Source organism: Canis lupus, chromosome 12 (genome assembly GCF_011100685.1).
Source record: "Canis lupus familiaris isolate Mischka breed German Shepherd chromosome 12, alternate assembly UU_Cfam_GSD_1.0, whole genome shotgun sequence".
NCBI classification, from domain to species: domain Eukaryota; kingdom Metazoa; phylum Chordata; class Mammalia; order Carnivora; family Canidae; genus Canis; species Canis lupus.
Genome location: NC_049233.1, coordinates 58876003 through 58902420, shown reverse-complemented (window position 1 = coordinate 58902420; position 26418 = coordinate 58876003). Strand labels below are relative to the sequence as shown.

General features: G+C 33.8%; 1 protein-coding gene across 6 annotated transcripts in view; it reads left to right on the top strand.

The window, feature by feature from the left end:
* ASCC3 (activating signal cointegrator 1 complex subunit 3) overlaps positions 1 to 26418 on the top strand; it is a 336407-nt gene that overhangs the window by 292680 nt on the left and 17309 nt on the right. For all 6 annotated transcript variants that reach the window (XM_038554805.1, XM_038554806.1, XM_038554808.1 and 3 more), the window contains one exon: positions 18739 to 18963. In XM_038554805.1, coding sequence (XP_038410733.1) covers positions 18739 to 18963 — 225 coding nt within the window. The remainder of the gene's footprint in view (positions 1 to 18738; positions 18964 to 26418) is intronic.

Here is a 26418-nt window from a genome sequence, read left to right as displayed (position 1 = left end):
ATTTGCAAGAAAATCTCATTTACAGTTGCACCAAAAATAACAAAAACTCTAGGAATTAATTTAACCAAGGATGTGAAAGACCTGTCCTAGGATGTGTTAGACCTAGAGGTGTAATGTTAAGTGAAATAAGTCAGAGACAAATACTGTATGATTTCATTCATGTGGAATTTAGGAAACAAAATTAACAAACAAAAGAACAGACTCTTACATATAAAGAACAAACTGGTGTTTGCCAGAGGGGAGATTAGTGGAGGGCCAGGATGGATCAAATAGAAAAAGGGGATTAAGGATACACTTATCATGAAGAGCATTGAATAATATATGGAATTGTTGAATCACTCTGCACCAAACCAATATAACACTGTTAATTATACTTCAATAAAGAGTCAATTCACCAGGAGATAGAGCAATTAAAAACATGTCAAAAATCAATGTCTCATACAGCAAAAGCTGGCAGAATTAAAGAGAGAAATAGTTCAACAATAATAGATGGAGACTTCAAAGCTGAACTTTTAATAATGGTAGAACAACTAAATTAAGAATACAGGAGATATGAATACTATAAACCAACTAAACCTAATAATATTCCACTCAACAATAGCAAAATAAATACATATTCTTCTCTCGTGCACTCTAACATTCTTTTAAATAGACCATCTAATGGTCCTTAAAACAAACCTCAGTAAATTTAGAAGGATTGAAATCGTAAAAACTGCTCTCTGACCACAGTGGAATCAAAGTATAAATCAATAACTAAAGGAAATTTAGGAAATTTACAAATGTAGAAAGTAAACAACACACTTCTAAATAACCAGTGGGTCAAAGAAAAAATCACAACAAAAATTAGAAAATACATTCAGATGAATGAAAAGAAAAATACACTATATCAGTATTTATGAGATGGAACTAAAGGATTTTTTGGAAATTCATAATTGTTAATGCCTATATTAAGGAAAATCTCAAATTAATAACCTAACCTTCTGGTTGAAAAAGAGAAAAGCAAGCAGAAGGAAACAGAATAAAAATTAGCGTTGAAATCAAAAGGGCAATAAGAAAACAGGAAAAGAATCAATAAAACCAAAAGCTGGTTGGTTCTTTGCAATGGTCTACAAAATTGACAAATCTTTAGCTAAACTAATAAAATAGGATATTCAAGTCACCACAAATGTATAAGGGAATGTTATAAATAACTGCATGCCAAACAATTATATAACATTGGTGAAATTGACAATTCCAAAAAAGACACAAACTATCAAAATTGACCCAAGAAGGAATACACACACACACACACACACACAACAAGGAAAGAATTTGAATTATTAATTTTAAAACCTCTCACTAAAAAAAGGCCAGGCAGAGATGTGAATTCTACCAGATGTTCTAAGAGTTATTACCAATCTTATACTATTTCTTTCAAAAATATAAGAGCAAGAACACCTCTCAACTCTTTCTATAAGGTCGGTGTTACCCTTACACCAAAACCAGATGAGGACATCACAAGAAAAGTACAGACTAATGTTCCTTGTGAATGAATACAAAATTCCTCAACACAATGCAATCCAAATCTAGCAGCAAGTAAGAGGATTATACACCACCATGACCCAGTGGAATCTATCCTGGGAACGCAGAGTTGATTTAACTTCCAAAAGGCAATTAATGTAATTCACCTATTAATAGGAAAAAAAAGGCACAAATCACATCATCATCTCAATAAACACAGGAAAAATTTTATCAAAATCCAACACCCTTTCATGATGAACACATGACCTCAATAAGGTAAGTAGAGAACTTTCTCAATCTGACAAAACACTTAGAAAAAAACCCACAACTAGCATCATGTTAAATGATGAAAAACTGGATACTTTCTCTCCAGGGTCAGGAACAAAGCAAATTATGTCCATTCTAACCATTTATATTCAACATTGTACCAGAGACTCAAACTAGGGCAACTAGGAAGAAAAAATATTAAAGGCATCCAATTTGGAAGAAAAGTAAAATTATTTTTATTTGCAGATGAAATGACCTTCTATATAGAAAAGCCTAAGAATTTATCAAAGTACTATTAGAGTTAAAAAGCAAGCTTAGCAAGGTTTCAGGATTCAAGATCAATATACAAAAATCATTTGTATAGATATACACTAGAAATGAACAATATGGAATAAGTTTAACCAAGGAATAAGTTTAACAGTTGAACGCTGTTGAAGGAAACTGAAGATCTAAATAAGTGATGAGATATCTCATGTTTGTGAATTGGAAAACTTACTATTGCTAGGTGGCAGTACTCTCCATAATCATCTACAGATTCAACAAAATCCCTGTCAGAATCCCAAATGACTTTTTGGTAGAAATTGAGAAGTTTGTACTATGATTTGTATGGTAATGCAAGCAACCCGTAATAGCCAAAACAATCTTGAAAAATAAGAGCAAAATTAGAGGACTCACATTTCTTGATTTCAGAACTTACTACAAGGTGAGTATAATCAGAATAGTGTGGAAGTGGCCACAGGATAGACATATAGATGAATGAAATAGAACCAGAAGTGCAGAAATAAATGTGTACGTATGACCGATTAATACCATGGTGCCAGGAGAGTAAAATGGAGTAACAAATAACCTTTTCAATAAAAACTATTGAGATAATTGGATATATACATATAAAGGAATAAAGCTGGACTCCTTCCTCACACCATACACAAAAATTAACTCTAAATTGATCATAAACCTAAATGTAAAAGCTAAAGCTATACTACTCTTAGGGAAAAAAAACATAGTTGTAAATTTTCCTCTTCCTGGGTTAGGTGATGGCATTTTAGGTAAAACACCAGAAGTGCAAACAAGAAAGAAAAGGAAAAAGTGGACAGATTGGACTTTATCAATAAAGCTTTTGTGCTGCAAATGATACCATCAGAAAAGTGAGAAAATAACCCATTGAGTGAAAACTTTGCAAATCATATATCTGATAAAGCACTTACATCTAGAAAATATAAAGAACTTTTTATCTCAATAATAAATAGGTGGCTCCATTAAAAAATGGGCAAATGATCTGAATAGACATTTCACCAAAGATGTACAAATGGCCAGTAAGCACGTAAAAAGATGCTTGACATCAATAGTTTTTAGGGAAATGCAAATCAAAACCAATTCATACCCATGAGGGTCATTATTATCAAAAGGACCGACTATATAGCAAATGTTAGTTGATATGGAGAACTTGGAATGCTCATACCTTGCTAGTGGAAATGTAAAATGGTGTGGCCACTTTGGGAAAAAAAGTTTGGTTGTTCTTCAAAATGTTAAGCAGAATTACCATGTGACACACCGTTTTCATTCCTAGATATATACCCAAAGGGACTGAAAAATTTCAGACGGAAACCTGTACACAAATGTCCGTAGCAGCATTATTCATAATAGCCAAAAAGTAGAAATGAGTAGATGTCCATTTACCAATGACTAGATAAACAAAATGCGATATATCCATAGAATGGGTAGCCATTGGTTCTCACAAGATAGCTCTACTACTCATTGGTTTTCCCCCTTTCTTGTAGAATTTTCTCAGTAGTTCTCTTGATACTGTTTCTTGAAATTTTAAAATAACTTTTTTAGCTTAAAAAATGCACTCCTAAACATGTAGTTACCATAGTCTGGGGAGAAGAAACCTTTATTGGGTTTTACCATCCTCCTCAAATTACCATCTTATTTCCTTTCTTCCATTCACTGACAAAATAAAAATCAGTATCTCAACCTATTTCCATTTCTTTTCCATCTGTTCATTCTTTATGTCCTATAATCTGGATCACTCTTGTTTAAACTCTTCTTCAGAGGTCCTAATTACCCAGTGCTTTGATATCCTTCATATCTTTGATATTTTGACAACATTTGACAACATCATTTACTTCTTGTTAATAATCTCTTTATTTTTAAGAATGCACTTTCACATTTTATCAGGTTCTTTTTCTTATAGTTAACTGGCTCCTCTTCCTGTACCTACCTCATAGTTCTGCAAACTGTGAATGTGTGAGATAAATTGCCCTCCTTAATGCCAACCATAAATTGTTTATATATCAAAATAGACTGCTTTCTTCAACATTTATTATGCAGTTTGAATGAAAATTAAAAAGCTATAGTGACAGAACATTTTCAGTATTTTCTCCTTTTAAACTATAATCCTTGATCACAAGAGTTACTATTTTAAAGAGAATTTAACATTTTTATTTGAGGTATAATCAACATACAATATTAGTTAAGGTGTACAAAATAATGATTCAGTATTTGTGTATATTGTGAAATGATCACCACAGTATCTCTAGTTTATATCTGTTACCATATATAGAAAACTTTTTCTGGTGATGACTTTTAAAGTCTGCCTACCTTTAGCAACTTTCAAATATGCAATATGGTGTTATTAACTATAATCACCACGCTAAATATTATATCCCCATAACCAGCTCCTGTCTGGATTCTCATCACTCCATTCCTATACAGTCTCCTAACTGATCATCTTACTTTAGTTTCTCCCTCCTCTTTAATCCACCCAACTCATCCCTGCCAGTTTATCTGGTTTAAAGGACCATTTCTGCCCTTAAAAATCTAAACTTAATTAAAAAGCATTGTTTCCTTAACCTAGTTATCAAGGCCTTCCTCTTTACCATACAATCCATTAGGTTTTTGCAAATCCACCTCCCCCTTTCTCCTGATGAACCTTACTCTCACCTTTAAACATACTGAATATATACTCAGCTTCACACCTTTGCTTATGATTCCCACCTGGACAATGTGTCTCTAACATTCATCCACCCATCTTGCTTTAGCTCCCTCTTAAAATATTCCATAATTCAGAATTAGCAGTTATTACTACTTTTTCTAAGTTCAGGACACCAGCATTTATTTCACCCATTTGTCAGTCACTCATGTATTGTGATTATTTCCTGTATATTGGCCTGTTTTGATATTTCACTTATAGATTTGTTTAACTTTTTGTGTATATTTTTTTTCTTTTTTTTTTTTTACTAACTCCTGGAAGAAGAATATTCAGTAGACATTAAATAGAAGTGTTTTAATGTTTCCACTTTGGGTTATATTTTTGTTCTAGTATTTCCATTTGTTTGTTTTGTGTGTAATAGAATCTCACAGCCTGTAGAAAGGCAAATTATAAAGAAAGCCAATAATAAATATGTGAAGTTTTAAAGGCAAAAGCAAGATAATAAGAAAACTTGTTTAGCTTTTAAAAATAGATCGGAAAGTGTGACATTTAACTGTACCCAAATACTACATATTGCTACTAATTTCACTTATTCTCTTTTAGAATTCAAGCATGACAGCCTCAAAATTTTATTTTTTAAGAGAAATTTCTAAATATTGTTAAGCTATAAGACATTTGTATTACATCCTCAAAAACTGAGGAATTTTTTTTTAAGTTTCATCAAAGAGCATTTTTTAAGGACTTAGCTATAAATCCTGGGAAATAGAAGTTTCTGATGGAATTCTTACCACTGAAATTATTTTAAGCATAACAAAGTTACTGGTATCCACTATTGAAAGATCCCTTAAAATCCAGCTGTCAACCAGGTGGTCATTCTTAGAATGGAAAGAGTAAGATGTTCTTGTTCTTGTTTTTGTTCTTGTTCATATTTATTTTTTGCAAGTGATTCTGTGCTTGCCTTAATTGGTTGAAGGCCAAACATAGTCCCTAAGTTTAAGACATTGATACAAATCAGACATATACACTCACATAAGCCTTAAAAGGAAACTTACATACATAGAGCAATTACAATTATATCCATCAGTATTTACATTTTTGTTATCTGCTTACAATAAAATTATTTGATACTTTTTCTTTATGGAGCAAATTTTGTACATGTTGGATAAATATTTTATCATTGCTTAATTAACTAGATCTTAATTTTATCATTTTCCCATAACTTTTATAACCAAGGGCTTTTTTTACTTTTTTCTTCAACCTGGAATGTTTTTAAGTTCATTCCTAGTATACATTTTACTGAACTTTGAGGTCATTATAAATTACAGATAAGTCTACTTTATAGCAGTCTTTTAGTTTAGAGATTTATTTAATACAGTAGTAAAGTATTTACTCAGTTTGAATAATTTTAATAAATCTACAAATTATAAGTATTAGAAACTATATATATTTGAGTTTTTTTAAAAATTCATACATATCACATTTAGTTTTTTAGTGTATTAATGACTAAGGAATAGGTAATCTGATATAATAAAGATAAAAATATGGAGCAATAAGAAAATATTTCTTATTCCTTAATGTATCTAGACCTGGCTTGGTAAATACCAGATTATTTTTCAAATATTGTTATAAAATGTATACTATACCATTAATTAATACTTCAGAAGGGCACAGAAACTAAACTGGGTCCCTATCAGGGAAATTTACTGAAATGGTTTTTCTACAGCTTCAGTGGCCAAAGACAGCGCTGGAATGTGAGAAACTAATTTTGGTTTGTTTTAACGCCTCAGAATGTTACAAATTAATCAAGTGCTACTTAAAGTCTAGAACTCATTAACTTTATAAGTTTTACTTTTCCCATGACAGAGATTAAGTTATAGCATAAAGCTTCTTTAGTCTCTCACATTGATCAGGTTGCCGTCCCCACCGTACAAGGGCCCTCCTACCTGCCATTTAGTGAATGCAACGTAGGCAGCGATGTGTGCAGTGACATAAAAGTACTAGTTTGCCCTTACGCAACACTTACACAAGCCACGCATGAACCCATTCTGACTGTTGCTTACCACTGCAATTTGCTTAGGTACAGCAAATATACATACATATATACATATACACCCACTCAAACAACATCCACTTATGCATTCACTAAAGAAAAAGCCAAAGTAGATTGTAACAAGCTTCTTATTTTAAGAAATCTAACAGATAAGCTGTACAGCCAACGTATTTAAGAGCCACAAGGATATGTAAGACTTTTATGTTGAATAAAGCTACCAGAGCCCTAACTAAACCCAAGTGCCAGCCAATCACTGAAAGACATTTCTCAACAGTGTAGATATGCCACATGTTCTCGGGAGAACAAACAAAGTAAGTTAGTGATAAGATGGTGTGAACAAACCATTGTGTAAGAGTATATAGCCCCAAAAACTTAAAATCAGTGTAAATATACAAGCAAAATGTGGTAGCTTTACATCCATTTTTTTTAAATGTTTTACTTTATGTGAAGAGGCTGAGTTTATGGCATTTGTAGAACAAAATGAGATTTGTAGTGAAAAGGGAAACAAAATAAAATCTATTGAGTGAACATCAGGGCCCATTTGATGTGATTATGAAAGATGTTTCTTTAGTCTGTTTTTTCTTTTGCAATCTAAAAACAGTAGCAGGGGGTTGCAAGCAGAGTTCATCATAGGTTGTCAATCACTGTCATTTAACATTTGCAGGGGAAGATGTCTTTATTCAAGGACAGCTGGGCAAATCAGAGACACAGATTTGCAGTTAGTAGCCTGTCCAGCCTCCACTAAATAAACAAGGACAGGGCAGACAGACCAGCCTCTCACATAAAAATATAATGGACTCCACTGACCTCACTGCCCTCCATTCAGCTTCAATCCCAGTTGCATAAAAGCTTCACTGCCCACTTTCAATTTCCTTTAATTACCTACATGATGTAGATAAGAAAATGAACCTCACTTATAGTCAGTGATCACACACAGGAAATTAACTAGACAAGTTGTTTAAAATTAGAGGAGTAATTTGGAGGTAAATAGAGTGTCCTACTGAGGAAAAAAGTGGCTAGAAAAGGGTTTTTGTTTGCTTGTTTGTTTTTAAGCAGGGATTTTGATTATTTTACTAGCTCTCTCTGCTGATCCTAGGATTGCTGTTTTTTTAATCAATCTAAACTGAGTAAGAAACCTCCTTTGTAAGTATTCTGAAACAACCAGAATAAAATACTTGAAGGAGATAAGAGCTAAGTGGTGAATCAAACATGACGCATTCTAAAGAGCTTAGAAAAATTGTGAACTGGAATTCCAGGAATAAATGATCCTGGTTTTTGCAGGAGAGTCTGGCAGAGCAAGTGAGGATTAACCAGCAGTTGTCTTCAGTCTTCATTTCAGATTGTTTCTCGAGCCCATAATCAAAGCACGCGCACACACACACACGCACACACAATTAAATACCAAGAATATTCTTTATCTATTCTAATAAATCTAAAATCAGTATTTTCCATTTTATTCTTGGGATTCATAGCACTTGAGTTTTAATTAGAAAATATGGAAGTGTTTCAGAGTAACATAACTGTAATACTTCTTTGGGAAAGTTGTGCTAGGTGTGTAATGTAAATCATTCATTCCTTTTCCACAGTGTTTTTGAGTTAGCTCACTAAGGCACACTGAAGAGAACATATTTCCTTATCACACACTGATGTGCTTTTGTGAACATTTCATTAAAATGGTTTTAAAAGAAACCTAATTGGAAATTGGAGATTAAAGTCTGCAATATCAAATCTATGGTTCAAGAGGATACGATTCCTGAATATTTTACCTGTCTCTTGTAGCATGAGAACATTGTCTTTCAATTGTGTTTTTGGTAACACAATTACATAAAAATTGTATGATTACTTGTATGAAATGAATGTGCCACTACTGGTAAAGTGTCAGTAAAAAAACAAAATAATTGTGTTTCCTTGAATCATATTTAAGAATCCTAATATTTTTAAAGCCAATTAATTAAATGTTAATTTAGTTAGTGAAGTATATTTACATAATTGGCAACAAAGTTTTACAACTGAAAACTGTAGAACAAAACTCAAATAATTGAATATTAAACTCCAGCTAACATCCTTTATGGTATCAGAAGTGGGGATCATTATTATAATAATTCCTAACATTTATACCAAGTCTTACAATTTTTGAGTGTTTCATAAACACTATCCCACCAAATCTTCCCACCAAATCCCAACTTAAGGTAAGAAATTGAAAATTTAGGGAGGTTTGGTTACTTTGAGAAGGTCACATAGCTTACAAACGGCAGAGCTGAAAATCCACCTGTTGTAACACTTCCTAAATCCAGTGTTCTGTCTACCACCTTACACCATCTCATACCATCCTCATGATCTACAACATTTCTGAGGGGATTAATTACTTACTACATTCTTTGGGTTCCCCTTTAATTCAAACACTGGAAGCAGAAAAGGAGAGGATCCTCAAAGGAAGTAACTACTTTTGATGAGACCTCAGTTATGGAGAATTCTTAACTACAGAAACTATTATTGTTTTGATATTTTATGAATATTTATAAATTAAATACCAACTCCTTTGAAGATCTCAAAAACATTGCACATCTCAAATTTAATTATGAAAACTACATTACTTATCAAAAGCATATATTAAATAATAAATTCTATGTAGGCATTCTAGATTTCTGTGTTTTCCTCTAATAACTCAATATCTCTTTCGCAATGCAAATTTGAACCTTAGCGTATCACTCCTAACATTCTTCATCAAAAAAAACATTTTTTTACATTATTTCAGTCAAGTCTTAAACTCCTCAAAGTTACCTTACCTGACCCACTGTTTTTTGAACCTCCCTTCCCTTATACTTCCCCTCCCTTATACTTCCAGTTGTCATTTTACATTATTTGTGGTCAATTCTGATTAAGGTTTAGCTCCTCCACTGGACTATAAAGCTTTGTGAAGGTAGGCGATCATGCCTCTGGTTTTATTCACCATTGTATATCTAAGTACTTAATGCGTGCTGAATAAAAATTAGGTAAACAAATGACTCAGCATACTAAGACCATGTCTGCTGTAGTAATACATTATTTACTTTAATAAAAATTAAAATTTATAGATTTTTGCCAAGAAATTAAAGACTCCTGAGTTTAGAAAGATTACTTCGTGCATTGAGAAAAGTCACCCTTGCATTAAATTTTTTAGTAAGGTCACTGTTTTTGGGTAATACTGCAGTAAAGATCTGATGGTTCCCTTATTAGAAGATCTCTCTTCTGCGCAACATTTTTTCCAACCTAAAATGTACTCAGCTGTTAGCAGACTCATGTGATACTGATACTGCTGGCAGTTAGCAAATTCACAATCCTACTGAAGCAGGGGATTAAAGCAATAAATCGGGTAATTCAAGGAGAATTGGCATGGTTTGAGAACAGTGGAATCACATCTTACATAGAGTTTAGATTCTAAAGTAAGCAAATACAACAAAAAGCACTGATGATCAAATTTACCTGAAAAAAAACAAAAGTACAATGAGCATGATTATAAGTCATCAGTTCTGTTCAGTTACACTGCTTCTCTGTGAGTTCACCAACAGTTTATGTTGTTAATTTGTCTCTGTCTCTCTCTTTCTCTGTCTCTCCCTCCATCTCTCTCTCCCTCCCTTCTGTTTGTGCATAGCAGGGCAGTGAGAGAGGGAGTATATAATCAAATTTGAACAAGATTGTACTGAGGAGAGTAGATGACTTAGATAATACTATTAGTGCTTTTAGCCGAATTCTTACTTTCTGTATAATTTTTCTTTAATTGAACTATGAAAATAATTTGTAAGCCTAATCCTGTTTCCTACATATTCAAAACCTAGAAAGCCAATTCAGTTTGCATTATTAAAATAACTATTTGATTTTCTTCTGCTAAAAGATCAGAAGTTGTATTTAATGAATAGTAGAAAGAAATCTAAATATGAATAAAATGTTAGACCATGAAACAGGTTTAAAGTTGATTTCTTCTCCTTCCACCTTTACCCAGCTATCTGAATTATTGCCTTTTTTTCCCCTTTAAGTGTATTTTGCATGCTAGACTGAAAGCTCCTACCCACTGAGTGTTCCCAACTTCTCTGCTATTAATAGCGTCATCATTCTCTTCATCCCTGAGGCTTAAACCTCAGACCCCTCCTTATCATATTATTTTTTCTGCATGGAATGCAAGGAATCCCTCTCCCTCTGTCCTCTCCTACAAATTGTTCTAAGCCTAGAACAAACACTATCTCTTTTGGGAAATTTTCCAATACACCCAGCTCACTCCAGTGCTCTTCTCTGAATAATAGTATTTTATTTTACACTCAAAATAATTATGTATATAAATTTTCCCCCAACATTATTTTAAGTTCCTTAAATGTAAAAGGTCATGTTTTAGATTTCTGAGCCATCTTCTTTCTTATATGCTATTCATTTTTTCTTAACTACTTGGCAAGCCTGGAATAGGTGGATAGTCATTCATTGGGATTTGGATGGAGCCCAGATATATGAAGATGAATCAGCCATCACGTGATGTTGCTTTAGTCCTGAAATCACCTGAAATCAAAAATAATATAACTGTCATGTATAACTGGTCCTTCTTTAGCAGATGACTTCAGAGAGAACAGGCAGGAAAGAGCTGAAATGATATGTGAAAGGAAAACCAACATGACACATAGGGGCAAAAAAATTAGTAATTGCTAATATGTCAGCATACACTTCTTAAATGAAGCAATCCAAAAGATGAAGATAGTGTTTAAAATAGTGTGGGTTAGCTGTGATTTTTGACGAATACATAGCAAAATAAGATGAAACATTTTAAAATATTTATCTAGAAAAAAATAAAATAAAAAAATAAAATATTTATCTAGTTTTCAGTTAATATTTCAGATATTCATTTAAAATATTTTTTCAATGTAATATATTGAATCAGTTGAAGTTATTTTTAAACATTTTTTTAGTCTCTTGGACTCATGATTTTCCTTTCCACTATAGGACCTTTGTATATACTGTTCCTAGAACACTTTTCACTTCTCTCTTCATCTAGTTAATATCTGCTGATTATCTCTATCTTAGCTTATCTGCCTTTTCCTTCTGGAAGCTTTTATGACCTTCCTAACTCTGTCAGATTTCTTAGCTAAAAACTCTCATGCTTCCGTGTGTTTCTTCTTCATAGTTCTTGTCACCTTATCAAATTTGCATTTATTTTTGTGATTGGTTAAATATTATATGTTTTTCTCATAAGGCAGATAGTCAACAAATATTTGTTTAAAAGAATTTATTCCATTTAGTTTATGAAATAAGAATTTGACTATTAATATCGTCTGAATTTTTGTCATAAGGATATAACTATCTTTTTAGTGAAGGCATAGGTTTCTGAAATTGTAAGTCAAACAAGAAAAGATGAAAACCTACATGGGTAGTAGAATACTCTGTTTCATATTATTGAATTCCAAATAATATAATTGTCAGGGGTTCATCACACAGTTTTATTTCTTAGGCAGGAATTCTATGCCTATCAAATACAAATCAAAAGTTATCTCATACCCCTCTGTTAGCTTTAAATCCCTCCCCTCCCACCCTGACCCCTTCCCTAGACAACCACCAGTCTGTTTTCTGTCTCTGTAGTTGAGTTTGCAAATCCTTGAGTATGTACTGTGTTTTGGTCTGGCTTCTTTCATCATAATTATTGGAGATTCATCCATATTATCATAAGTATCAATAGATTATTCTTTTTATTGCTTGGTAAAATCCCGTTGTATGGATCCATTGTATAGTTATAATTGGTTTATCCCTTCATCTGTTGGTGAGCATTTAGGTTTTTCCCTTTTTTTTCCCCTCTATACATAAAGCTATTATCAACTACTGTGTATGATCTTTGTGTGGATATATGCTGTCTTTTCTCTTAGGTAAATCACTAGGAATGGAATAGCTGGATCACATGGTAGTTCTATGTTTAAATTTTAAGAAAATGTGAAACTGTTTTCCTAAGCAATTGTAACATTTTAAAGTCCTGCAAGCTGTGTAAGAAAAGTTCCAATTTTTCTCCATTCTTGCCAGTGCTTGGTATGTTAGTCACTTAAATTTTGGCTATTCTAATTTTTGTTTTCCTAGTAATTAATATTTCACATCTTTACATAAAGTATCTGTTGAAATCTTTGCCTTGTTTTCACTGGGATGTTTGTATTTCCACTTTGAGTTTTGAAAGTTTATACATTGTGTTTAGAAGTCCTGTATTAGATAGGTGCTTTGCAAATGTTTTCAGTCTATAGCCTATATTTTAATTCTCTTAATGTCTAAGAACAGATACTCTTTAATTTGATGAAGCTCAATTTATCAATTTTTTTTATAGATCATGCTTTAAGTTATCCTGCCAAAGAAATCTTTTCCTAACTCTAAGTAGCAGAAATGTCTTTCTGTTTTTCTTCTGGAAGTTTTATAGTTTTAGATTTTATATTTAGGTCTATTACACATTTTGAGTGAGTTTTTTATATATAGTACAAAGTAGAGTTTGAACTGTTTCATTTTGCTTTATTTGGGTTTGTTTGTGGGTTTGGTTTTTTTGTTTTGTTTTATTTTGTTTTGTTTTGTTTGCATGTAGATGCAATTATTCTTGAAAAGACTATTCTTTCTCTGCTACTTTGCCTTTCACACTTTGTCAAAAATTGGTTGTCTTTGTAGTTATGTGTTTCTTTCTGGACTCTGTTCCAGTAGAACACTTTTGATTAGATTAAGCTTCACAATTAAAGTCTTGAAATCAGGGATGCCTGAGTGGCTCAGCAGTTGAGCCATCTGCCTTCGGCTCAGGATGTGATCCTGTGATCCCGGGACCAAGTCCCATATCCGGCTCCCTGTATGGAGCCTGCTTCTCTGTCTGCCTCTGTCTAGGCCTCTCTGTCTCTCTCTGTCTCTCATGAATAAATAAATAAAATCTTTAAAAAAATAAAAAAGTCTTGAAATCAGGTATTATTAACTCTTCACCTTTTTTTCTTTTAAAGATTTTATTTATTCATGAGAGACAGAGAGAGAGATACATAGGTAGAAGGAGAAGCAGGCCCCTTCCAAGGAGCCTGATGTAGAACTCGATCCCAGACCCTGAGATCACGCCCTGGGCCAAAGGCAGACGCTCAGCCGCTGAGCCACCCAGGCGTCCCTTCAACTTTGCTCCTTTTCAGAATTCTTTCAGCTATGCTAGGTTTTTTGCATTTCCTTAAGAGTTTTAGAATCAATTTGTCAGTTTCTACCAAAAAAGTCTACTGTGGTTTTGATTGAGATTATATTAAACCTATAAATCAGTTCTAGGAGAATTAAAGTATATCTCTCCAGTTAGTTATGCCTTCTGATTTTTCTTAGCAGTGTTTCATAGTACACTTTGCAGTATACAGGTGTTTCATGCTTTTTCTTCAGATTCACCTCTAAGTACTTCATATATTTTATGCTGTGTATTTTTTCATTTCTGATTATTGGTTGCTGATATACAGAAATGCAATTATACAATTAATATTTGTACATTAGTCTTCTGCAACATTGCTAAACTCACTCTATTTTATAGATTCCATTGGGTTTTCTATCTTGATCATACCATCTACAAATGAAGGCGGTTTTACTTCTTCCGTTTCAATCTGGGTTTCTTTTATTTGTTATTGGATTGAACTGACTGAAAATTCTGGTGCCATTTATTACAGAAATACAAAGAGCAGATATTCCTTTCTTATTCCTGATCTTAGGGAGAAAGCACTCAATCAGTTACTGTTAAATATGATATTAGTTGTAGGTTTCTCAGAGATTAAGGTACCCTTCTTTTTTATTTGCTGAGAGCTTTCATTAGGGATAGTTAGATTTTGTCATTTTTTTTTTGCATTAAGTGAGTTGATTGTGTTTTCTTTTTAAGTTTATTAATAAAATGAATTGTATTAATTATATTGATATTCAAATATTTAAAAATCCTTCAGTCACTCACTGCACTCACATACTTGGACACTCTGTTGTTAGGCACATACACACTAAAAATTGTTAGGTCTTCCAGGTGAATTGACCCCTTTGTCCTTATGTAATTCCCTTCTTTTTCACTGATAACTTTCCTTGCTTTGAAGTCTGCTCTGTCTGAAATTAATATAACTACTCTTGCTTTTATTTTGATTAGTGTTAGCATGGTATTTTTCTTCATCCACTTACTTTTAATCTATATGTGTCTTTATACTTAAAGAGATTTCTTGTAGACAACATATAGTTGGATTGTGTTTTTTATCCACTCTGACAGTCTCTCTTAATCATCTAGATCACTGACAATTCAAAGTGTTCACTGATATAATTGGATTCATCTACCCTACTTGCTACTATTTTCTATTTGTAGCCCTTGTTCTTTGTTATTCTTTTTGTTTTCCACTCTTTTTCTGCCTTTTGTGGTTTTAATTGAGCAATTATTTGATTTCACTTTCTCCTTTCTTAGCATGTCAGTTAAACCTTATTTTTTTGCTTCTTTTAGTGATTGCCCCAGTTTACAATATACATGTACTACCACTCCATTTCCATTTTCAGTTAACATACTACTTCACAGGTAGTGTGAATACTTTATAATAACACAATAGTACTAATTCCTCAATCTCATTTCTTGTATCGTTGTTGTCATTCACTTCACTTTAAATATAAATATATATATAAATATACATATATACACACATAAGCATATAGATGTAAGATATATACATAAACATAATCAAATACATTGTTGCTATTATTATCTTGAATAAAGTGTTATCAGGTCAGTTAACAATAAGAAAAATAAAAGCTTTACTTTAGGGCAGTCCCGGTGGCACAGCGGTTTAGCGCCGCCTGCAGCCTGGGGTGTGATCCTGGAGACCTGGGATTGAGTCCCACATCGGGCTCCCTGCATGGAGCCTGCTTCTCCCTCTGCTTGTGTCTCTGCCTCTCTGCCTGCCTCTCTCTCTCTCTCTCTCTCTCTCTGCCTCTGAATAAATTTAAAAAAAAAAAAAAGAAGGAAATTTAAAATAAATAAATAAAAGCTTCACTTTATCTCCACTTATTCCCTCTTTCATATTCTCCTTTATTTTTTTAAAGATTTTATTTATTTATTTGACAGCATAAGCAGGGGGAGCAGTAGGCAGAGGCAGTCAGTGGGGCTCAATCCTAGGACCTTAGATCATGACCTGAGCTGAAAGCAGATGCTTAACCAACTGAGTCACCCAGGCATCACTCTCTTTTCTTTCTTTATTTATTTTTTTTTAATTTTTTTTAATTTTTATTTATTTATGATAGTCACACAGAGAGAGAGAGAGAGGCAGAGACACAGGCAGAGGGAGAAGCAGGCTCCATGCACCGGTAGCCCGACATGGGATTCGATCCCGGGTCTCCAGGATCACGCCCTGGGCCAAAGGCAGGCGCTAAACCGCTGCGCCACCCAGGGATCCCTCTTTTCTTTATTTAGATACAAGTTTCTAACCTATATTATTTTCCTTCTCTCTAAAGAACTTATAATGTATCATGGAAGGCATGTCTACTGACAACAAATTAACTCAATTTTTTATCTGAGAAAGTCTTCATTTCTCTTTCACTTTTGAAAAGTAACTTTATAAGGTACAGAATTCTAGGTTGCTGAGTTTTTTCTCTCAACACTTTAAATATATCATTCCATTCTCTTACTTGCTTGGTTTTTGAGAAGTCAGATGTAGTTCTTATCTTTGTTGCTCTATAAGATGTATTTTTCCCCTGGCTTCTTTCAGGATTTTTTCTTTATTTATAATCAGAGTTTGAAGGTGATATGCCTAGGTGTAGATTTTTTGGATTTATTCTGCTTGGTATTCTCTGGATCTGTGGTTTGGTGTCTGACATTAATATGGAGAAATTCTCAGTCATTATTGTTTCAAATATTTCTTCTGTTTCTTTCTGTCTTTCTTCTTGTTCTGGTATTCCCATCATGTGTATGTTACATCTTTGGTAGTTGTTCATAGTCCTTGAATATTCTATTCTGGTTCTCTCAGTCTTTGTTCTCTTTGCTTTTTAGTTCTTGAAGATTCTATTGATGTCCTCTAGCTCAGTTCTTTTCTTAGGTATGTCCTGTCTACTAATAAATCCATCAAAGGCATTCTCCATGTCCATTATAGTAATTTTTGTTTTTAGCATTTCTTTTTGGTTCTTTCTTAGCATTTTTATCTCATTTTACATTGCCCATCTATTCTTTTTTTTTTTTTTTAAGATTTTGATTTATTTGAGAAGGAAAGTGCATGAATGGGGGGAGGGGCAGAAGGACAAGCAGACTCCCCACTGAATGTGGAGCCTGACTCGGCTTGATCCCAAGACCCTGAGATCATGACCTGAGCCGGGATCAGATGTTTAACCAACCAAGCCATCAAGTGCCCCATCCATCTGTTCTTATATGCTGCCTACTTTATCCATTAGAGCCGTTAGCATATATCAGTTGAGTAGCAACTAATTATAGTCGTTTTAAATTCCCAGTCTGGTAATTCTAAAATCTCTGCCATGCCTGATAATTCTAATATCTTTGCCATTCTGGTACTAGCTTTGTCTGTTGAAATTGCGTAGGTCTTTTTGTTTTGGGTTTTTTTTTTGGGGGGGGGGGGTGATGGGGGGGCATTGTTTTGTTTTTTGATATACTTTGTATTTTTTTCTTGATAACCAGACATAATGTACTTTGTAAAAAAATAATAATAATGCTATAAATAGGTCTTTAGTAATGTGCTGATGAGGTTGGGGGAAATATGCTATAGTTCTGTGATTAGGTCTCGATCTTTTAGTGAGCCAGGCCTTGGGACCATGAACTTCACAAGTGTTTCTCAGGTTTTTTTCTTTCCCCTTAGATGGGACAGGATGACTAAAATAGCCAAAATTGGGTATTTCCCTTATTCCAGGTCAGTTAAGCTCTAATAGTACCCTAGCAGGTTAGACTCTGGTTAACTAGTTTTTCCTGAGTGTAGGCCTTATTAAGAACAGAATTCTCTGGCATATTTCAAACTGGAAACCCCCTGCTGGAACTCCCCTACTGGAAGCCCCAGCCGTTTTCGCTCTGATACTTCCCATGGGAATCTGGTCAAGCTCCTGGATGTAAACTTCAAATATTTTTGGACTCCCCCTAAGGTTGGGTCTTCCTGGAGTTTTAAAGTCTGAGTTATTTACACTGATCCTCCAATAATTCAACAATTACAGCTCAGATTTCCTTAATGGTTCCCTTGGTGGTTTCTGCTCATGAGTATCTGCTTCTGTTAGATATGACTCCCTATATTTGCCTATGTCTCCAGTCTTAGGGGAGCAATTTGCCCCATGTCCTCTCCTCTTTTATGTGTCCAAAAAGAGCTGTTGATCTTTCAATTTGTTCAGCTTTTTACTTATCATAAGAACAGAATGGTGACTTCCAAGCTTTGTACATGTGGAACTGGAAACTCTCAATTTCAAATCATTTTACTTTAATCTAATCTAATACAATAAATTTTAAGTTAATGATGCTTCTCTTCATCCTTTCTTACCTCACCAATCTTATCCTCAATCCTACTGCCCCAGGCCTGCCATATTCCTTTCACTTATTCTAAAGATCTTAACTTAAATGTCATTGCTCCCAAGAAACTTTCCCTGACTCTCTAAAATAAGTAGGTCCCCAAACTGAATGTCCCTTCAGCACTCTGTACTTACCATACATTAACATTCATTATATTTTGTAGAACTTGTCTGTCCTTGAGGAACTCAGTTTCTGGTTCAGTGCTGTAACCCAGTGTCAAGCATAGTGTGTGATGCCCAGCAAGTCCCCTGTTATTTTTGTTGATTATATAAATAAAAAGAGCAATAATAGTATTGCAAAGTTCTAAGAGGCATGATTGGTTACCTTATGGTTTTCCTAAACCATGTTTTAAATATCAGTAGTTAAGCTAGGAAGTACATTAATTACTGTACTTTTGATCCAGTACATTATTTTCTATTTTCTATATGTATATATATCTGTGTGTGTGTGTGTGTGTGTGTGTGTGTATATATATATGTCTTTTTTTTTTTTCAGGATGCAGAAGAATACACAGATTTGCCAGTAAGACACAATGAAGATCATATGAATAGTGAACTGGCAAAATGTCTTCCCCTTGAATCAAATCCTCATTCATTTGATAGCCCTCACACCAAAGCACATCTCCTACTACAGGCGCATCTCAGCAGAACCATGCTGCCCTGCCCAGATTATGACACTGATACCAAAACAGTCTTGGACCAAGCGCTCAGAGTATGTCAGGTATGAAAGTGTAATACCTATATTTTCTCCCATCATTTCTGCTTCTTCCCTCCTGTTTTTCCTTACATTTAAAATATTTATCATAGTGTTGTTGAGAAAAATCTGATGAATCAAACCAAGAATTTTCAAAGGTAAAGGTAAATATAAATTCAATAAGATGATGATTTCAGAGCAGCCCCTGTGGCCCAGCGGTTTAGTGCCGCCTCCGGCCTGGGATGTGATCCTGGGGACCCGGGATCGAGTCCCACGTCGGGGTCCCTGCATGGAGCCTGCTTCTCCCTCTGCCTGTGTCTCTACCTCTCTCTCTATCTGTGTCTGTCATGAATAAATAAATAAAATCTTAAAAAAAAAAAAAAAGATGATTTTAGTTATCCATTGGATAAAAAAGGAAAGTAAAAGTAAATGCCAGGTACTTTTCTAGGTACTGAGCATATTGCAGTGAACAAGCAAAAGATTGCCTACTGTTATGGGCTTTCACTTGAGATGGAAAAGACAATATAAGTCAAGGGGTGAAAGCTGCTCTTTTTATAAAAGGTAAAAGTATAATCGAGGAAATAATAGAGAAAGATGGAAAGTGTTGTTTTGCACTACTTTAAATGTATTCAGGGACTATCTTGCTTATGGTAACATTAAAGAAAGAATTGAAAGAAGAGAGTAAGCCATAAGATTATCTGAGGGAGCATACTCCAAAAACTATGAAAAGCTAGTGCCAGGTCTCTCATGCACAAACTTACTTGGTATAGCCCAAGAAAAATAACAGAGATCATTTAAAGAAGGTGGAAAGAGGCACTAGAAATGAAGTCAAGAAACAGGGAATATGGAGATTATTTTCTCAGAGAAAATGGAGTCAGGTCAAGGTAGGGAGTTTGTAAACCATTAAGGATTTTAGATTTTACTTTGAGAGGCAAGCTGCTAGAGCCGTGGTCACTAATGGTTATGTTGGTTATATCTATGAATATTTACCATATTTATTAAAACTGAAAAATCCTGAAATATTTATTATGTTACTTAAAAATAACAATAACAAACCCATTATATGTTAATAAAAATAACATGATTTTTCAGGAAAAGTAAATATTTTCCAGGACAATAAAGAAAATTAGTGAAAAGTATGGAATTACTTTACATTTTTACAAATATCTTTAATGTCTAGCTTAATAGAAGTCAGTTAGATACATATATCTCCTTTTGCAATCAGTCTGTTACAATATAATGTTTTATGAAAAAAATATATGAAGTGTATGAAGAAAAACCAGCCTCACAAAGATATGTAGTTTGAAAAGTGAAGAAGTATTTTTATAACCTTTTCAGGTTATTGTAGATATTCTTTTCTGACACTACATGAAAACTTGACATGCAGTATTTCTTGAAGGTTAGTTGCAGTGTAGTATCTGAAACCCTACCAATGAACTTTTCATATCTTGAATGCTTTAGAGTTAGGCATGGAATCATGGCAGCTAGACCAGTTTGGTAAGTGTGAAACTGGTGAGAATTGGTTGGTTCCCTGTTTTGTTTTGTTTTGTTTTCTGACTTAGAATCTGCTGATGAACTGGAAAGGGGTTTTTAGGGAAAGTGAGGAGCCAAAGAGGGTTCCAGGGCTTTTTTTTCCTGAGCAGATGGAAGGATGGAGCTGCCATTTGCTGAGAGATGATTGGGAGAGAAGCACTCCTAAGGGCTTGAGATTAGAAGAGATTTGGGGATCCCTGGGTGGCGCAGTGGTTTTGCGCCTGCCTTTGGCCCAGGGCGCGAACCTGGAGACCCGGGATCGAATCCCATGTCAGGCTCCCAGTGCATGGAGCCTGCTTCTCCCTCTGCCTATGACTCTGCCTCTCTCTCTCTGTGTGTGACTATCATAAATAAATAAAAAATTTAAAAAAAAAAAAAAACGAGATTAGAAGAGATTTGATTTTCTATATTTTATCTTTTTTGGACGTTTCTGTAGTAAATTTTTTTTTAATTTTCCAAAAGCTTAGGGTGTTTTAAGATAGAGTCTGTGTATAGGGAGGTACATGGAGATACTGTATTTACAAAATTAAAGACTTGTAGATAACCTAAGTATCTTTCCAGTTATAGAATGCTGTAAAATATTACAATTTCATTCTTGAATTCTATGTATGGATTCTCTATGTTTGTAGAACATCTATATATGTGCAAATATGCTTAGAAAGAAGATGCAAAATAGTGTCCATCAAAATGTGAACAGTAGCCATCTCTGTAACAGGATTGTGGGTGATTTTTAATTTCTTCTTTATGCTTTTCTGAAATGCTTAAATGTTTTTAAAATTAGCTTTTAACATTTTTATTATCAGAAAAATACTTTATGTTATTTAAAAGAATAGGGATATTTCATAAAATAGAATAAGTACAAACTTTCAGGAATTATTAAACCTAAGGCTATAATAAACACATGCATTTTTTGACATCCTTTTGTAACCAGCACATGCTTTACCCCTCTAGGAAGACATATACACACATATGCCACATCTTCTTTATTCATTCATCTATCCATGAACACTCTTGGCCATTGTAGATAATGCTGCTGTAAACATAGGGGTACATGTATCCCTATGAATTAGTGTTTTTGTATTCCTTGGGCAAATACTCAGTAGTGTGATTGCTGGATCATAGAGTTCTATTTTCAACATTTTTTTTTAAGATTTTATTTATTTATTCATGAGAGACACAGAGAGAGAGGCAGAGACACAGGCAAAGGGAGAAGAGAAGGAGGCTCCATGCAGGGAGCCTGATGTGGGACTCAATCCTGGGACTCCAGGATCACACCCTGGGCCAAAGGCAGGCGCTAATCCGCTGTGCCACCCAGGGATCCCTATTTTTAACATTTTGATGAACCTCCATACTGTTTTCCACAGTGGCTCCACCAGTTTGCCTTCCCACCACACTGCAAGAAGGTTACTTTTTCTCCACAACCTCACCAACACCTGTTGTTTCTCTTGTTATTGACCTTAGCCATTCTGAAAGGTGTAAGGGGATACTGCATTGTAGTTTTGATTTGAATTTCCTTGAGGATAAGTGAGGATGAGCATCTTTTCATGTGTTTGTTGGCCGTCTCTATGTTTTCTTTGAAAAACTGTATATTCATGTCTTCTGCACATTTTTATTGGATTATTTGTTTTGGGGATATTGATTTGTAGAAGGTCTTTAAATTTTTTTCTCTTATTTTTAAATTTATAGCTCCTTTCTCCACCTATAAGAAACCTCTCATTAATCAAAACATATTTACTATTTTCTTAATCGTAGCATACTCCTGGTGTCATTTTAGAATTACTAACCCTTTTTCCTACCAAAACCAAATTTACTAGCTAGAGTACTATAGTTGTGTTTTGTTCCTTTTTGCCCCTGGAAACTCAAAAGCTCTTTTTCTTTGTACATTTATACATATACATACTTGCTCTCTCAGTTTTTTCTTTTGTAGATTTTCATCATGTTATTTTATAAACTTTTTAAATTTATAACACTAAATATTCTTTAACACTAATGTTTTTCTCAACATAATTTCTAATGGCTGCACTATATTTCTTCATGTGAAGGTCATAGTTTATTTAATGACTCCACTATAGTCAGACATTGTGGTAGAATTTTATTATAAATTATTAGTTATGATCATCTTAAATATTGAGTTGGCTTTTCAGAAGCCACCTTAGTAAAAAAAAAAAAAAAAAGTTATAAAAAGATGGCAACAAGCTTGGTATCCTAAATCCTCTCATTTCTGCAATTTATAAGATTGTGTTAAAAGTAAACATGCCAGGAAGAGAAAAGAGTATTAGGGTTCCCAATGGAAATTTGGGGAAGAAAATCAGGAGTTGGTAAAATTTTCTGTGGCTTATTGACAGTTTTATCATTGTACCCTGTTCTTCTCATTTGATAATGTGACTGTTATTGGCCTTAAAAAGTATTGGTTCAAGCAGTTTTCCAAGCTGCAGCCCTGCTGGCTGATTGAAAATTATACTGTTGCCCTCATGGAATATCAGCATGACCTTGTGGCCTCTCTGTGGGACTCTGAGCCACCAGCTCTTACCATAAATTCAGCTCAGCTCTTATTTTAGTATAAGGTACAAGGCAAGTCACTTAACCCCTCGTGTCTGAAAAAAAATAACACCTTACAAGAATAGGGCGTTAGTTAATGTTTATAAATTAAACAATGATTTGAGAACTCAAGGAAATAGGTCTAGTTTAGTATTCTTATTCTTAGTTGTTCTTTTATTTCCTTGTTTTATCATAGTCATTTACTCTAAAGCTTTTTTATGCTCTTTATTTTATAGAAACATACCTTTTATATGAATCATCATTTAGATTATGAAAACTCTCTAGTCTTGACTACCCATATCCAAAGGAATCTTTCACAAAAGAAAAAGAAAAATATAGTTGTGTAGTCCTGTTTCCCTGTTGGAGATCAGAATATACACAGCCTGCCCTCCCTTCTCATACTCATTTGAAATTCTATATCAAAGTCATTTGTGTCTTTCTTTTCTTGGTTTGGTTTGAGATGTTTTTGTAATGATTCCTTTTAATATGTTACTCTTACTAGTATTTCCATTTCCATCCCACTGAACAAAAATAAAAGTAAAAATTATTGTGCATATCTGTTTTTAAAATCTGCTTAAAATGTTTTCATTTGTAGATTGAGTGATTATAGAGTTGATTATTCTTGCCATTTCACCTTTGAAACCCTCTTCTTGATCATGTTGACTGTAATATATATTTGTAAAATATCATAAGTGAAATGACATCCTTTCTGTATTGTATGTACTAAAGGAAAATTTTATGTTTTTTAGCCTTTGTGAGAAGATTACAAATAAGTTTCAAAAATTAAACTGACTTGCCTAAATTTTCCAAATTTGACAGCAAAGCCAGAACTGCTGATGTCTGGTTGATGTCTTTTGATTACCTCTCTGCTGTTTTGTGTTTTTGTTTGTTTGTTTGTTTGTTTGTTTGTTTTGCTTTGTTTTGTTTTAATCAAGAGAGGAAGAAATTGATGTTTAGAGAAGTTAAATAACTTTGTTAAATGTGATTTGTCAAGGCAGTCCATACTGAAACCAGTGGAATACCAGGACTTTAAATCCTGATCTGTTATCTCTGATCTTTTCTAAGAAGTGCCATTAAGTCTTTACGTTAAAGTCATCTCATTTTTACTTAAAAGTAGAATCTTTAAAATCATCCACATTTAAATGAAAACTATCTAAATACAATAGTGAGCCAAATAGCAAAAGGCTACCAGTTTATATCTTAGTCACTCCCACTACCTCCTGTTTGGTATTTATAGCAAAACTTCCCAGTGATTGAATGCCTTCAGGTGTTTCATAGAAAAAGGGAAGCCCGGGCTGGAGGAGCTGACTCAATGAGCGGAGAACCAGAGGGCTGTGTGCTTCAAAGTGTGATTGTGCTGTCAGGTTACTAGGTTATTTGGGAAAGTTTCTTGCAGATGCGGTAAATGATAGATTGACCTGTCAGCTAATGCTGCTGCAGCCTGAATTTAACAGATCAAAATATCTGTGTGCATTTTGATATTTATTTTAAAGGACTTTTAGCATCAGTGCCTTTAAAGACTATAAGATGATTCTGCGATCTCATGAAAGAAGAAGATACACACACGCACACACACACAGATATGTGACTGTAGGTTAGTTAGAAAGATATCTGAAGAGCTTTGCTTCCAAATTTAAATTGGAATTAACATATATAAATACCAAATTCGACCAGAATTATTTGGGGAATTGTGCACTATCCCTGCATGCCACACCAAAAAAATCACTATATGATGATGGGCCCCTAAGGCAGACCATCATTAACAATGATAGTGCTGAACATTTTTTGAGAACTTTTCTTTGTACCAGGCTCTGTTCTACTTGCTGTACACTGCATTCATTATCATAGTCTAATGAAGTAGTACAATTATCCTCATTTTACAGATGAACACTAAGTAATCTTCCCAAGATCACAACAAAAAGAAAAACAATTTTCAGCATACAATATACATAATAAAGGTATATCTCACCAGGTTCCCTTTGTCCTATAAGGATGAATTTAAAAATTGTACTCATGGTCTAATCAGAATTTGTTTTAAAAATGAGAACTTCACAGGAATATCTACTTTTTTTAAAACCAAGGATTCCCGCTGGGCCATGAATAATATTTATAATTCATCACTCCCTTCTATATATACACAAATCACCTCCTCTTATTTACTCTAGTTCCCTTCAACAATCCATAATTATTTTAACCAGTTTCTAAGAGCAACTTGTTAACACAGTTGATATTTGTAATTACTTTATTGTATCACCCTACAGCGTCCAGTAGATATGCTGTTTGCCTTTTTTATATCAACTGCTTATGCTCTTTCTTGAGGTTTTTATATTATTCTAGATATACCAAGAGTTAACCATGTACCTCCCCACATTCTCCCCTAAAACTACAAAAATTGGAAATAATGGAGGAAGGTTCAGATTGCTGATACAACCATCGAGGGAAGGAGAAATGCCAGCGTAATTTCGTAATTAAGAATAATTTCGTTATTACGAAAAACCCTGTAATATAGTATATGCATACTAGAACAACCTACGCATACATTCCTATTAAAACACACGTACACACATTATATGTTTCTCTTTCATTCTTCAAAGTTTGCCTACCCTGTCTAGGTTAGGTTCTTGGCTTCTTTCATTTGACATTTGTATACGTTGCAAAATGATCTCAATAGTCTAGTTATCATCTAACATGGTCATAAATGGTGCTAGTCAAAAATGAAGGGGAGGAAATATATGAATCGAATAGATAAATATACTTTTCTTCACCCAGAGAGCCTTCTTAAATTTACAAAAACAAATCCCTAAAAGTTTATTGGTGAAATTGTTGTTTAGCTCAAATTTCAGCAATAATTTGACATCTTTACCTCTGTAAACCTTTTCTGACAAACTTAAAGCACATTACATTTCAAATAATCACTGTTTTTTCCTTAACCCACATCTATTCTGAAAACACATTACATTTTCAATCTATTTTTAAGAGATTTGAATTGATAAACTTAAGATATGTTTGTATGCATGTATTCAGGTATGGAAACAGGAAGGAATATGATAAGGAAAGAAGTGATGTAATGATATGAATATTTTTTCATTGACTTAATTTTAACTGAGAAATACTATAACTATACCTGGGTCTATATTTCCATTAACAAAATGATTACCATTTGTAGTAGATTAAAAAGCATAGAAATATTTGATGATGCCAGTAGATAAAACCGCCATGGGGGAAGACTAATGTAACCTTTGAGGAGTATTTACCTGTGGGTGCACTAAGCACATGCTCAGTGGGTTGTCAATGTATTGAAGAATGTCAGTGTCAATGAAGTGAACCAGTTTTAGAGTCAAATACAGTTAGCAGTGAAAATAGGCCAGGTGTTGCTAAGCTTAACAAAAAAAGTACTTGGTCAAATCTTTA